Below are 14255 nucleotides of genomic sequence, written 5' to 3'. Positions count from 1 at the left end.
CACCGACTGGGAGCAAATATTTACAAAAGACATATCAGACTTTGTATGTTATCCAAAACATACAAAGAACTCTTAAAATTCAACGATAAGAACACAAACCAAACAATTAGAAAATGGGCCAAAGACCTTAACAGACATCTCATCAAAAAAGATACGGCAGGTGACAAATAAGCATATCAGAAGATGTTCCACATCATATATGCTCAAGGAAGTGCAAATTAAAACAACAATGAGATACCAGTACGCACTTATGAGAATGGCCAAAATCTGGAACACTGACAATACCAAATGCTGAAGAAGGATGTGGGGCAACAGGAACTCTCATTCATTGATGGCAGGAGCACAAAATAGTACAGCCACTTGGGAAGACAGTTTGGTGCTTTCTTAAAAAACGAAACATACTCTTACCATAGGATCCAGAAATCACACTCCTTGGGATTTACCCAAAATAATTGAAAACTTATGTCCACACAAAAACCTGCATACACATGTATATGAATATACTGCACAGTGGTGAAGTCTGGGCTTTTAATGTAGCCATCCTAAATAGCATGCCTTGTACCCACTAAGAAATGTCTCATCCTTCACCCACCACCTGACCTCCCGCTCTTCACAGTCTCCAGCGTCTATGATTCTACTCTCTACCTCCATCTGTATGCATGATGTAGCTCCCACTTACACATGAGAGTGCACAGTATTTGACTTTCTGAGTAATTTCACTTAAGACAGTAGCCTCCAGTTCCATCCATGTTGCCGCAAAAAGCATGATTTCATTCTTTTTTTATAGCTGAGTAGTATTCCACTGTGTGTGTGTGTGTGTGTGTGTGTGTCTTTTGCAATTAAAAGTAATATTGCCATCATATGGGGAACTGGGAGAGGGAGAAACAGGTCCCCCTGGTTACATAGGTACTGACGAGAAGGAAGTTGAAGAAAGATGATGGGTGGAGAAAATACGTCCCACCTAGGGAGACATCACATCAGCTCTATGGAGCCCCAGAGTGCTTAAGGGTCTGGCACTAAATGAACCAGGACCTCTTGCGGCCTACAAGGAACATTGGAAGGGGGTAGCAGAAAAAGTCCATTTCAGTGATTTATCATCTCCCTTTCCTCACCATGCCCCAGGGACTCCCATGCTTTCCCAACTCTCTGCCGCTACCTGGGTCAGCCTTTCCACAGCAGGTTAGGGCACATTATAGCCAAGGGCACAACTCCCAACTCCTACACAAGCTGTTTTGCATAGGAGGAGGAAAAACACTGAAGACTTTCTGGGAAGTTAGTGCCATGGGGCAGGAAAGAACTTTTCCCACTCCCTGCCTCCAGGCTCATTCCATGGGGGGTCACTCCACCACTCAACCTAGATAGTGAGGCCCCTGACCCCAGTCCCTCCATCTAAATCCAGGGCTTCTATGAGGGGCTGACCAATGGTTAGCAACGAAGTAACGCTGCTTCCCTCCCTGGACTTTGAGTTCCCATAGGGCAGACCCTGATGTGACCCAAGACCTATAGCACAGAGGGTAAGAGTAAGGATTTGATTCAGGCTTTTCTGTGTCCATATGATGATTTGTTGTGTTTACTAGCTGAGTAAACTTGGGAACATCTCAATTTCTCCTTTCTTAAAATAGAGATTTCAGCACCTGCCTTTTCGGACTATGAGGGTTGAGGAGGATGCAGGAGCAGCAGGTATCTTGATATCTAGACACTAAAATGCTCAGTAAGTGGTGCGGTTGTAGAACAGGCTGTCACAACAAATGTGTGGAAGGAAAAGGGGAGGGAACAAACAAGACCATGCTGCCTTCGGGAGTCTGAAACTCCATCCTCTTTGGGTCCAGAGGCCCAGTGCTCTTTTCTGCCATTTCCTGACCTGCTACTACACATGTACCGCTGCCTTACCCTCAAATCAAGGTTGAGCCAGAGAAGACTCTAGGTGAGGTCTCTGAGGTGGGGTGGGACCTGGTGACCTTGGACCCTGGCCAGAAATCCTGAGCACAGCCTCCTAGGTGTGTCCCACCCACCTGATGTGGGGCAATTCTCCAAGAAACAGATGACAGATGTGGCCCCAGGCCTCCCAGCCCCTGGGAAGAGCCAGGCTGAGCCTTATAAAGGACTGCTCTTTGTCCAAACACACACATCTCGCTCACCCTTCTCCTCGTGACGCTTCCCAGCTCTGGTAAGTCTCACCTGCCTCTTTGCATTTTCTAGAAGTGCCCAGTGCCCAGCCTGCCATGCTGCCTGTAGGAAGGGAAAGGGCTGTGGACAAAGACTCAGGAGCCTGGGTCTAGGCGAGCTCTGCCATTAGCTGGGCTGTGTGACCTTCACTTGACCCCAAAAGCCCACATCTGTACAACCAGGTGGCTGAACCAGACCTGTTCATTGCTCCTTTGGGATCTCCTGAGACAATTCCTGTGGAAATGTCCCTAGTGAGACTTGAGCACAGGACCCTTCCTGTCTTCTTCCTCCCTGGATTCATCCTCCTGTTGGGGTCCCTGTTGCTAAATCCCCTCCCCAGCTCCAGCTCCACAGAGGGTGGAGGGCTAAGGGTCCCCGGTGAACGCTTTGGAGGCTCTCCAAACCCCCAGGCCTGGGACCCCGACACAGCATAGCCCTGGCCAGATGGCTTGCCCCTACCTGGGTAAGGTATTGAGAAACAAAAGCTCCCTCACTCCTTACCACAACCTGCGAATTTTCAGTCACCCTCTGGGCACAGAGCTTGGCCTCTGGCCTTGGCCTTAGATTCAAGAAGTTTTGGGTGGCTCCTCTTAGTCAGTTGCCGGCATGGAGCTTTCTCCTGCATTGAGAGGTGTTGGGGTTTATTGTCAGACGCCCGTATGCGTTAGCCAAGGTCCTTTTCTGGTTCTTTGGAAAGTGTGGGAAGTGAGAGCTGCACTGTCCTATTTTTCAGGCTTGGGGTGCAGGCCAGCCCAGACTGACTGCTGGCTGGAAGATCTGCTTTGGGAAGTCAGATATTTTTATTTAAACAGTCAAGCCTTGGTGATTCAGAGGGTGCAGATAATTCCCAAGTGCAGCATGAAGTGGCTCCCACCTCACTCCCACCCCATCCAGCAGCTTAAGAACCAGGGATTTCTTTCTGCTCCTTGTAACAGAGGCCATTCCTGCTTCTCATTCCCAAGGGAATGCAGGAAGGGCCCCCTCTACTCGGGACAGGACTGTGTTTCCTGCTCACACTCACGTCCACGCTCACATGTGCCCCTGGAGCCTGCACGCGCCGTGTCATGCAGGGCTTGCACTTGAGTCAAGGTGGGGCCCACAGTGTCTGGTTCCTGAAGCACCCCAGGAGGGTCAGACACCAGATCACCAAGGCCATGGTCCTGCCCCCGTGACTCTCGCCCCGACTGTGAAGCTGGAGGAGATGGATTTGGTGCTGTTTTAAGAGTGGGGTCTGCCATGTGCTGGCTGAGGCTGGGGGGTCCCAGCTTAGTTCTTCCATGTGTTGCTGGCCCCCGACTCTCCCTGCTTCTCCTTCTCTGAAGCACTGTCCACAGCTGGACTTCCGCCATCCACCTGCATCTCCTCTTGGCCCTGACCAGGATGGGCCAGGTCTCAGACTTGGTCCTATTCTCTCATTTTTGAGCAACTTAGCCCATCACATTAAAAAAAAATTGAGTTCGTTCTGCTCCATCTTATCCGTGTTTTTACTGTGTCCTCAGCCCTCCTTCCAACACTCCCAAATAGAGACCCTAACTTAAATGAAGGGAAAAAATTGATTGTCTTTGTTTCCTGAAGCCTTTTTGAAAGCAAAGATGAACAACACTCAAGCTGAGACGTCCATAATAGGCATGATCGACATGTTTCACAAATACACCAGACGTGATGACAAGATTGACAAGCCAAGCCTGCTGACGATGATGAAGGAGAACTTCCCCAACTTCCTCAGTGCCTGTGTGAGTTGGGGTCTAGCTTCTCAATGTTGGTTGAACCCTGGCATGGCTGAGGATACATTTTGCTATGTGGCCTTGGACAGGTCACCCTTATCCTCTGATTAAAAAGTTTCCCATTTCCAAATAGGGCTTTATTGCTTGGATCATATGGGAATCTAAGGATGGTAGGCGAAAAAGTATGAAAATGGGAAAGAGTTCTACAGATATAAAGGAGGTTATTAGCTGGTCAACAAAGTGTGCAGCTTGAGGGCAGTGCACAGTCCCCTCCCAGCGCTCACTGACCCTCTCTCTGTGAGACCGAAACTCACATGCTCAGGTCCTGCTTCCCAAAGGCCTCACATCAACATCCCTGAGATTACTGGTAAAGCACTAGAAGTTCCATTGCTAGTAGAAATCAATAGCCATCTTTGCAATAAAGAAAACTCATTAGCAAATCTGAAAAAAATTGTGGGCTACTAGGCACCAAAGTGTCTAGATGACCAAAAGTAGGGAACCCAGAAGATGAGTTTGGTGGAAAAAGAGAAGAAAGGAGAGGAGGTCAGAGAACAAAGACTGAGGGCCAATTTTGAGGCCCTGGGGTAAGAACTAAGGTAGGCAGTGCCCTTAAAGGCTGGGGACAGGCAAGAGTGAGGCTGGGGCAGGGGACTTCTCTCCCCAAGGTCACTTAACAGAGTGCCTCGGGACAGGACCTGCCTCCCATCCTGAGGTGTGAGACAAAAAGTCTCCCTAGAGAACTCCAGTGATAACACTCACGTCCTCACCCTAACTTCACCCACTCACCTTGTGCTCTCAGCCCCACCACCACGCCTGTGCAGATCTAGGCACTTGTCTGTATCTCTGCCTCCTCCTCTCCCCTCCCAGCCCAAAACTTGTTTGTGATTGAATTTTTCTTGTTTGTATGTTTTTCTCTTCACAGGACAAAAAGGGCACAAATTACCTGGCCAATGTCTTTGAGAAAAAAGACAAGAATGAGGATAAGAAGATTGATTTTTCTGAGTTTCTGTCCTTGCTGGGAGACATAGCCACAGACTACCACAAGCAGAGCCACGGAGCGGCGCCCTGTTCCGGGGGAAGCCAGTGACCCAGCCCCACCAAGGGGCCTCCAGAGACCCCAGGAACAATAAAGTGTCTCCTCCCACCAGACACTTGCCTTATTTCCTTCTTCTCTTTGGTGACCTACATTGTCAAAACTACCAATTCCAGGTTAACTTTGTTGGAGAATTTCCCCCACCCCCATCCAGTGGATCACCCAGGAGTAATGTCCCTCCAGCAACGTTCCCCCTGTGGTCTCCAGCAGAGCTGAGCTGCCTCTCACACAGGTCCTGGTGTCCGCCTCTGCCCCGCTCCCTAAATGCAGCCACCATGGCAGGTTCCAGGTGGAAGTTGGTAGAAGGCCTCCGCCAGGTCACAGCAATGCTCCTCCTTGTCAAGGCATGGACCAGGATCATTCAGACACATTCAGATACTGCACTGAGAAGGAGCTGGCATCTCTCAGTGTGCTCCTGCCCTCCCACTCCCACCCCAGCTGTTCTCCAGGGCTTGGGGAAACAGAAACCACTCACATAGGGATTCCTGGATGGCATCAGGCTCAGGGCCCTTGTGGCTACGAATGGGATGCTCAGCAGTTCCCTGAGGATGAGCTCCCTTGTCCTGTGGCCTGGGATCCAGGGGCTGTGTCCTCTCTCTGTGCTGTGTGCTTGTGTGCATGTGCCTATGTGGGTGATCCTGTGGAAGTGAGAGGGAGTCACCTTGAAGCTGAGCTGTCCTCGATGGTTTGCTAAATGCCAGGACTGGGTTTCTGGTGATGAATGAATATTCCAGCTTTTGAGGAGCTCAAGGTAGTCCAGGAGTCCAAATAAGGAGTCTGGCTGGAATAAGGCAGCATCACAGAAATGCCCTAAGGACTGACACAGAAAGCTCATGCTGACTGTGATGAGAAATTACAGCACCTCTATCTGGCAGGTAATGGAGTAGTTTGTTATTGGTAGTCTACCCCAGGCCAGGCAGTGTGCTATGGGCTGAGGATGAAGAAAGAAGCAGGACGCAGTGCTGTCCTAGCAGAGCACTGGCAGGTCTCTCCATGCAGGCCACAACACAGGGTCAGTGTTCACCTGGTGTCACTTCCAGGCTGTGTTCTGTGCAGCTGCTCTTAGTATTCCTCCTTAAGGCTCACATCATCTGTCTCCATCATTCTTACCACCCTGGTCAGTCTCCAGCTAACCTCTCAGTCAGTCAAACATTCTTCTTGGAGGAATCAAGCAACCATCTCAAAAATTCTCTTTCCATTCCACCAGCAGAAGTGTGTAGGATGAGTTATTTGTTCTTGTGAATGACTGTTCCATTCCACACTCACACCTCTGTTCACAGACCAGCCTCTCCTCTCCTTATCAGGAATCTTCCTTCCTGCACATATTCTGTACCTCGTCAGCCTTCAGGACTGATCTGCACTTTTCACCTCCAAATCCCAGTGTTAGACCATTAGTTTTCTTCTCTCTCCTTCTCTCCCTTTCTCATTCTCATTCCACCTGTTCTTGGAACTCACAGAGACCTGCAGTCCCTGGGCTTTCATTTTCTCCTCCCAGCACCCTGCTGCCTTCTCTATGCAGCCTGCCCCCCATCATCCACCCCAGAATTGCTCTCTTTCCTCTCTTAGCTCTGTTGCCCACTTTCCTTGGGCCACACCTTCCCTGCAGATCTCCAAACCAGAACCATCTTCCCCCATTGTCCTCCTCTCTCCTCCACCAGGACTGCTGGTCACTGCTCAGAACCGTCATGCCAGGGTCCCAAGGGTGGGTGCCTGACTTCCTCTCTCCCCAGCACTCTCTGAATCCCTCGTGTTCACCCAGCTGCTGTTATTCCAAGAATGCTCAACACACCCCCGCATCAATATATCTCAGTATTTCATGCCTCATTACCAGTTTTTCAAACGCTGCCTCTGCCGGATGTCATTTAATAATTCATCTGTCTCATTAACTTACATTTCAGGACTGAGCTTTAATGTCAGTGTCTCTTAGACATTTAGATGGTCAACCACTATCCCTTCACCCCAAAGAAATGATCTCTCCCTCATTTGCGCCTCCCTCACCCTGACCCCACTCCTACCATAGTGGCTACATTACCTCAAATTTCTTTGATGTCTTTCCATCCAGACTTGCAATCATGGAAGGAAAACACTGTTACCTCAGATCTCCTGGTTACCCAGCACATGGCAGTACTGGATCCCAGCTCATAATAAGTACTCTATATTATTTTTTATTACAAAATGCATTTGTGCAAATTCTGGTCAATACCACCTCATGTAAACAGCAGGCAAAATCTAAAATCTTCAGTTTGGGAGGCAGGTTGTGAAGCTTAGGAGAGGACCCCAGAATCTGGAAACCAGAATCTGGAACTAGGCCAAAAAGAATAATGCAAATGACTGAAGAGCTTGACTCAAGTCCTGATCTCCCAAAAGACGAGAGGGTCTCCCTGGGGTGGGGTTGCTGGACCTTCAATCCATCTCTACAGTCCAGAAGGCAACTGGCCACTGCTAATGTGAGCCTGCCCTCCCTTTATTTTTCCAGTTCTTATTTCATCTGATAATATTCCATCCAACTGGCAATGGCACATAAAAATTAGGAGGGAGTGTGTGGACAAATACTTCTTCATCTTCTTGTCTAGGATTAGAAATCACCTTCTCAAGGGAGACTTGTCTAATGTTCCTGAGACTATTTCACACTCTGCATGCTTATGTCAATGCAGGACTCATCACATCTATTCGGATATTCTGTTTACACACCCATGTCATCCCAGAGAGGTGATCACAGGGCAGGGACCACAGGTGTGACATACAGTTCCTCGTTAAGATCCCAAATCCTGAGATATTGCTGATTTGCTATGGCAGATTGTCAAGAGAACTGCGTTATTCCAAACTCACCAAGGTGGCTTATAGAACAGAAGCAGATGGATATAAAGAGGAGAGGGGGCCAGACCATCTCTGCAACCACAGCGCAGAGCTCCAAACAGTCACCAGACAGAAAATTGATTTGATTTCATCGAATATTTTTTCAAAAGAATGTCAAGGAATAGGGTGGAGGCAATGTGTCATTCTGCATTGGAAGGAGGACATTTTAGAGCAAGGCCTAAGGGCACAGGTATTAGTGTCATATTGATCAGAATTCAACCTTTGTTCCTAAGCCAAAAGAACAAAGCTGGAGGCATCACGTTACCTGACTTCAAACTATACTACAAGGCTACAGTAACCAAAACAGCATGGTACTGGTACCACAACAGAGATATAGACCAATGGAACAGAACAGAGCCCTCAGAAATAATGCTGCATATCTACAATGATCTGATCTTTGACAAACCTGACAAAAACAAGAAATGGGGAAAGGATTCCCTATTTAATAAATGGTGCTGGGAAAACTGGCTAGCCATATGTAGAAAGCTGAAACTGGATCCCTTCCTTACACCTTATACAAAAATTAATTCAAGATGGATTAAAGACTTAAATGTGAGACCTAAAACCATAAAAACCCTAGAAGAAAACCTAGGCAATACCATTCAGGACATAGGTGTGGGCAAGGACTTCATGTCTAAAACACCAAAAGCAATGGCAACAAAAGCCAAAATTGACAAATGGGATCTAATTAAACTAAAAAGCTTCTGCACAGCAAAAGAAACTACCATCAGAGTGAACAGGCAACCTACAGAATGGGAGAAAATTTTTGCAATCTACTCATCTGACAAGGGGCTAATATCCAGAATCTACAATGAACTCAAACAAATTTACAAGAAAAAAACAAACAACCCCATCAAAAAGTGGGCAAAGGATATGAACAGACACTTCTCAAAAGAAGACATTTATGCAGCCAAAAAACACATGAAAAAATGCTCATCATCACTGGCCATCAGAGAAATGCAAATCAAAACCACAGTGAGATACCATCTCACACCAGTTGGAATGGCCATCATTAAAAAGTCAGGGAACAACAGGTACTGGAGAGGATGTGGAGAAATAGGAACACTTTTACACTGTTGGTGGGACTGTAAACTAGTTCAACCATTGTGGAAGTCAGTGTGGTGATTCCTCAGGGATCTAGAACTAGAAATACCCTTTGACCCAGCCATCCCATTACTGGGTATATACCCAAAGGATTATAAATCATGCTACTATAAAGACACATGCACATGTATGTTTATTGCGGCACTATTCACAATAGCAAAGACTTGGAACCAACCGAACTGTCCAACAATGATAGACTGGATTAAGAAAATGTGGCACATATACACCATGGAATACTATGCAGCCACAAAAAATGATGAGTTCATGTCCTTTGTAGGGACATGGATGAAGCTGGAAACCATCATTCTCAGCAAACTATTGCAAGGACAAAAAACCAAACACCGCATGTTCTCACTCATAGGTGGGAATTGAACAATGAGAACACATGGACACAGGAAGGGAAACATCACACACTGGGGCCTGTTGTGGGGTGGGGGGAGGGGGGAGGGATAGCATTAGGTGATATACCTAATGTTAAATGACGAGTTAATGGGTGCAGCACACCAGCATGGCACATGTATACATATGTAACAAACCTGCATGTTGTGCACATGTACCCTAAAACTTAAAGCATAATAAAAAAGAATTCAACCTTTGTTCTAACACATACTAGAGCAAGAATTTACTTGATTTAGAGTGATTAGTAGCTACTGTACGTTATATTGGTACTAAAGAGAAAGAATAATTGACAGCTCTATGCCCACACTCACATGACAGCTGATGTGAAAGAGATTCTGGAATCCCAAATGGTCCCAAGAAATTCTGATATTAAAACATTCCAATAATTTTTTTTTCAGATGAAGTCTCACTCTGTCACCCAGGCTGGAGTGCAGTGGCGCAATTTTGGCTCACTGCAACTTCTGCCTCCTGGGTTCAAGCAATTCTCTTTCGTCAGCCTCCCGAATAGTTGGGATTACAGATGTGCACCACCACATCCGACTAATTTTTGAATTTTTTTGTTATTTATTTATTTATTTATTTATTTATTTTTCGAGACGGACTCTTGCTGTGTCGCCCAGGCTGGAGTGCAGTGGCGCGATCTTGGCTCACTGCAACCTCCGCCTCCCGGGTTCACACCATTCTCCTGCCTCAGCCTCCCTAGTAGCTGGGACTATAGGCGCCTGCCACCACGCCAGGCTAATTTTTTTGTATTTTTACCAAAAAAACCCCAAAGCAATTAGAGACCTCAGATAAAAGAAAAAATGGTCCAGGAAGAAAGCGCTCTAAAATATGGGGTTCTAACTGAAATCCTGGAATGTTTAGAAGGTACCTCTACCTTAGAAATACTCTGAGCTCTGATTTTTATCTTCTAAAGGCTCTGATTAGCTATTTAGGTTTTGAACAAAAATATTCTGATGGGCTGTACCTCTTGTCCTGTACAACTTGTGAAAAGATGCATGCCTCAAAAGGAGAAAATTAGAGTGATTGATTCACCATTTTTTGCTTCTCTTTTATCTAAATGGGTAGAAACATATAGCTGCATAGAAGAAATAAGATCTAATGTTTGATAGCAGAGTAGAGCAACTATAGTTAACAACAGTGTATTGTATATTTCAAAATAGCTAGAAGAGAGGACTTGAAATATTCCCATCACATAAAAATGATAAATACTTGTGGTGATAGAAATGTCACACATGTACCCCATAAGTACATACAAATATATATCCATAAAAATTCTTTTCTTAGAAAAATTTGCTGTAAATGGAAGCAGAGAATTGAGAAGATTGCAGAGGAGAATGAACTCAAAATAATTCTTTAAGGTCAGACAAATAACAGTATACTTGTACAGAATGAAAAGACCAGAAAACAGAAAAAATGATGGTGCATAAGAAAAAGAGGAGCATTTCTGTAATGAGTGAAAAAAGCAAGGGGAATGGGATGTAGTGAAAGAGGACGGGTGGACCTCTGCTGGGAACATAAAAAGTTCATGGTAGTGGGAGGAAGGCAGAGTGTACGGCCACTGATTCTGATAAGAAGGTAGATGGGATCATTGAAACATGCAAATACTCTCTTATTTGTATTGAATGTGCAGTTGGATTAGTGGTCATGAATCTGAAGTGTGACCAGTCAACAGGGTAAGCACGTTTTTTCTCCAGACTTGTTATCTGCAGAAGTGTAGGCAGAGTTGGATTTACCCAGTGTTGGCAATGATCATTCATAGCTGATACATAAGAAAAAGACACCCAGACATGTACTCTTGATAGTAGACAACCCCACATTTGAAGCAATGTGCTTTAAAAAACCTGAACCCTGAATATACTTAAGGCTCTAGATCTACCGAGTTACAAAGGTAAGAGAGAGGCTGAGTAATCTGTTAATTGACACCACATAGATGCAATCAGGAACTCCAGTCTGTAGGAAATTCTACAGGAAAAATGACCCACTTTCTACAACAACAACAAAATGAAAGGAGAAAAAGAAGAAATTGAGAGTGAAGCTGCGCAGTTAAAAAGCCTTGGCCGGGTGCTGTGGCTCATGCCTGTAATCCCAACACTTTTGGAGACCGGGGTGGGCAGATCACTTGAGGCCAGGAGTTTGAGACCAGCCTGGGTAATATGAGAAAAACCATTTCTACTAAAAATACAAAAATTAGCCGGGTGTGGTGGTACATGCCTGTAATCTCAGCTACTCAAGAAGCTGAGGCAAGAGAATCACTTGAACCTGGGAGGTGGAGGTTGCAGTGAACCAAGATTGCACCACTGCATTCCAGCCTAGGCAACAAAGCAAAACTCTGTCTTGCAATGACAACAACAACAAAAACAAGAAAAACAACAAAAACAAAAACAAAACAACCCAGAAAAAACAAAAAACAAAAAGCAAAAAAAAAAAAGAAAAAAAAGAAAGAAAGACAACAACAACGAAAAGCCTTTAGAGCCGTATCAATCAGATATACTGTATGTAACTTATTTGATCTCTGGTTAAGTAAACTTAAAAAAAAAAAATCCATCACAACTGGAAAAATGTGAATATTGACTGGATATTTGATTATATTAAAGAAATACTATTAATTACTTTTAGATATGATAGTAACGTTGTGATTATGGGCTTCTTAGGTTGTCCTTATCTTTTAGAAATACAAATTGAAATGGTTAGAGATGAAATTATATGAAGTTTGGAATTTGCCCAACAAAAATGAAGGATAGGAATGGATGGTACTATAAGTGGAACAAGATGGTCATGTATTGACCATCATCAAAGTGGGCAATGAATACATATGTAGTTATCACACTATTTTCTCTATTCTTAATGTGTCTGAAAAATTACTTCATAATTTAAAAAAATTTAAAAGGATGAAATAAAGACATTTTCAGATATACAAAAACTAAGATGATTTACCCCCCACCACACTCTTACTAAAGAAAACTCAAAAGCAAGTACAGTACCGCAAGTAAAAGGAAAACTACCCTAATGCACAAAGAATGATAAATAATGGAAATAGCAAACAAGTGAGTAATCATAGTTAAATATTTGCGTAAATCAAAAATAATAATTCCTGGCCCTGCACAGTGGCTCACATCTCTAATCCTAGCACTTTGGGAGGCCAAGGTGGAAGGATCCCTTGAACCCAGGACTTCCAGACTAACCAGGGCAACATAGTGAGATGCCCATCTCTACAAAAAATAAAAAATTAGCAAGGCATGCTAGCACACACCAGCAATCCCAGCTACTTAAGACGGTGAGTCAGAAGGATTACTTGAGCTAGGAAGGTCAAGGCTGCAGTGAGCCATGATCCTGCCACAGCACTCCAGCCTGAGCAACAGAGCAAGACACTGTCTCAAATAATAATCATTCCTAAAGAAGGGACAATGATCATTCATAGCTGATACATAAGAAAAAGACACCCAGACATGTACTCTTGATAGTAGACAATCCCACATTTGAAGTAATCTGCTTTAAAAAACCTGAACCCTGAATATGCTTAAGGCTCTAGATCTACTGAGTTACAAAGGGAAGAGAGAGGCTGAGGAATCTGCTAATTGACACCACATGGATATAATTTTTTTTTTTATTATTATACTTTAAGTTTCAGGGTACATGTGTGCAATGTGCAGGTTTGTTACATATGTATCCATGTGCCGTGTTGGTGTGCTGCACCCATTAACTGGTCATTTAGCATTAGGTATATCTCCTAATGCTGTCCCTCCTCCCTCCCCCACCCCACAACAGTCCCCAGAGTGTGATGTTCGCCTTCCTGTGTCCATGTGTTCTCATTGTTCAATTCCCACCTATGAGTGAGAACATGCGGTGTTTGATTTTTTTGTCCTTGTGATAGTTTACTGAGAATGATGGTTTCCAGTTTCATCCATGTCCCTACAGAGGACACGAACTCATCCTTTTTTATGGCTGCATAGTATTCCATGGTATATATGTGCCACATTTTCTTAATCTAGTCTATCATTGTTGGACATTTGGGTTGGTTCCAAGTCTTTGCTATTGTGAATAGTGCCACAATAAACATACGTGTGCATGTGTCTTTATAGCAGCATGATTTATAGTCCTTTGGGTATATACCCAGTAATGGGATGGCTGGGTCAAATGGTATTTCTAGTTCTAGATCCCTGAGGAATCACCACACTGACTTCCACAATGGTTGAACTAGTTTACTGTCCCACCAACAGTGTAAAAGTGTTCCTATTTCTCCACATCCTCTCCAGCACCTGTTGTTTCCTGACTTTTTAATGATGGCCATTCTAACTGGTGTGAGACAGTATCTCATTGTGGCTGTGATTTGCATTTCTCTGATGGCCAGTGATGATGAGCATTTTTTCATGTGCTTTCTGGCTGCATAAATGTCTTCTTTTGAGAAGTGTCTGTTCATATCCTTTGCCCACTTTTTGATGGGGTCGTTTGTTTTTTTCTTGTAAATTTGTTTGAGTTTATTGTAGATTCTGGATATTAGCCCTTTGTCAGATGAGTAGGTTGAGAACATTTTCTCCCATTTTTTAGGTTGCCTGTTCACTCTGATGGTAGTTTCTTTTGCTGTGCAGAAGCTCTTGAGTTTAATTAGATCCCATTTGTCAATTTTGGCTTTTGTTGCCATTGCTTTTGGTGGTTTAGACATGAAGTCTTTGCCCACACCTATGTCCTGAATGGTATTGCCTAGGGTTTCTTCTAGGGTTTTTATGGTTTTAGGTCTCACATTTAAGTCTTTAATCCATCTTGAATTAATTTTTGTATAAGGTGTAAGGAAGGGATCCAGTTTCAGCTTTCTACATATGGCTAGCCAGTTTTCCCAGCACCATTTATTAAATAGGGAATCCTTTTCCCATTTCTTGTTTTTGTCAGGTTTGTCAAAGATCAGATCATTGTAG

The 14255-nt window shown here is 44.5% G+C and overlaps 1 protein-coding gene across 1 annotated transcript; it reads left to right on the top strand.

The window, feature by feature from the left end:
• Positions 1–2123: 2123 nt before the first annotated feature.
• LOC134734733 (protein S100-A7) lies at positions 2124–5039 on the top strand. Its single transcript, XM_063628118.1, has 3 exons — positions 2124–2167; positions 3742–3899; positions 4813–5039. Exons 2-3 carry the CDS (start codon positions 3759–3761, stop codon positions 4975–4977), a joined length of 306 nt encoding a protein of 101 aa, XP_063484188.1. The 5' UTR covers positions 2124–2167; positions 3742–3758; the 3' UTR covers positions 4978–5039.
• Positions 5040–14255: the final 9216 nt, after the last annotated feature.

The sequence above is a fragment of the Symphalangus syndactylus genome, chromosome 12, assembly GCF_028878055.3.
Source record: "Symphalangus syndactylus isolate Jambi chromosome 12, NHGRI_mSymSyn1-v2.1_pri, whole genome shotgun sequence".
Taxonomy (NCBI): domain Eukaryota; kingdom Metazoa; phylum Chordata; class Mammalia; order Primates; family Hylobatidae; genus Symphalangus; species Symphalangus syndactylus.
The sequence above is the reverse complement of the archived record's forward strand: the minus strand, read 5'-3'. Positions and strand labels throughout refer to the sequence as shown.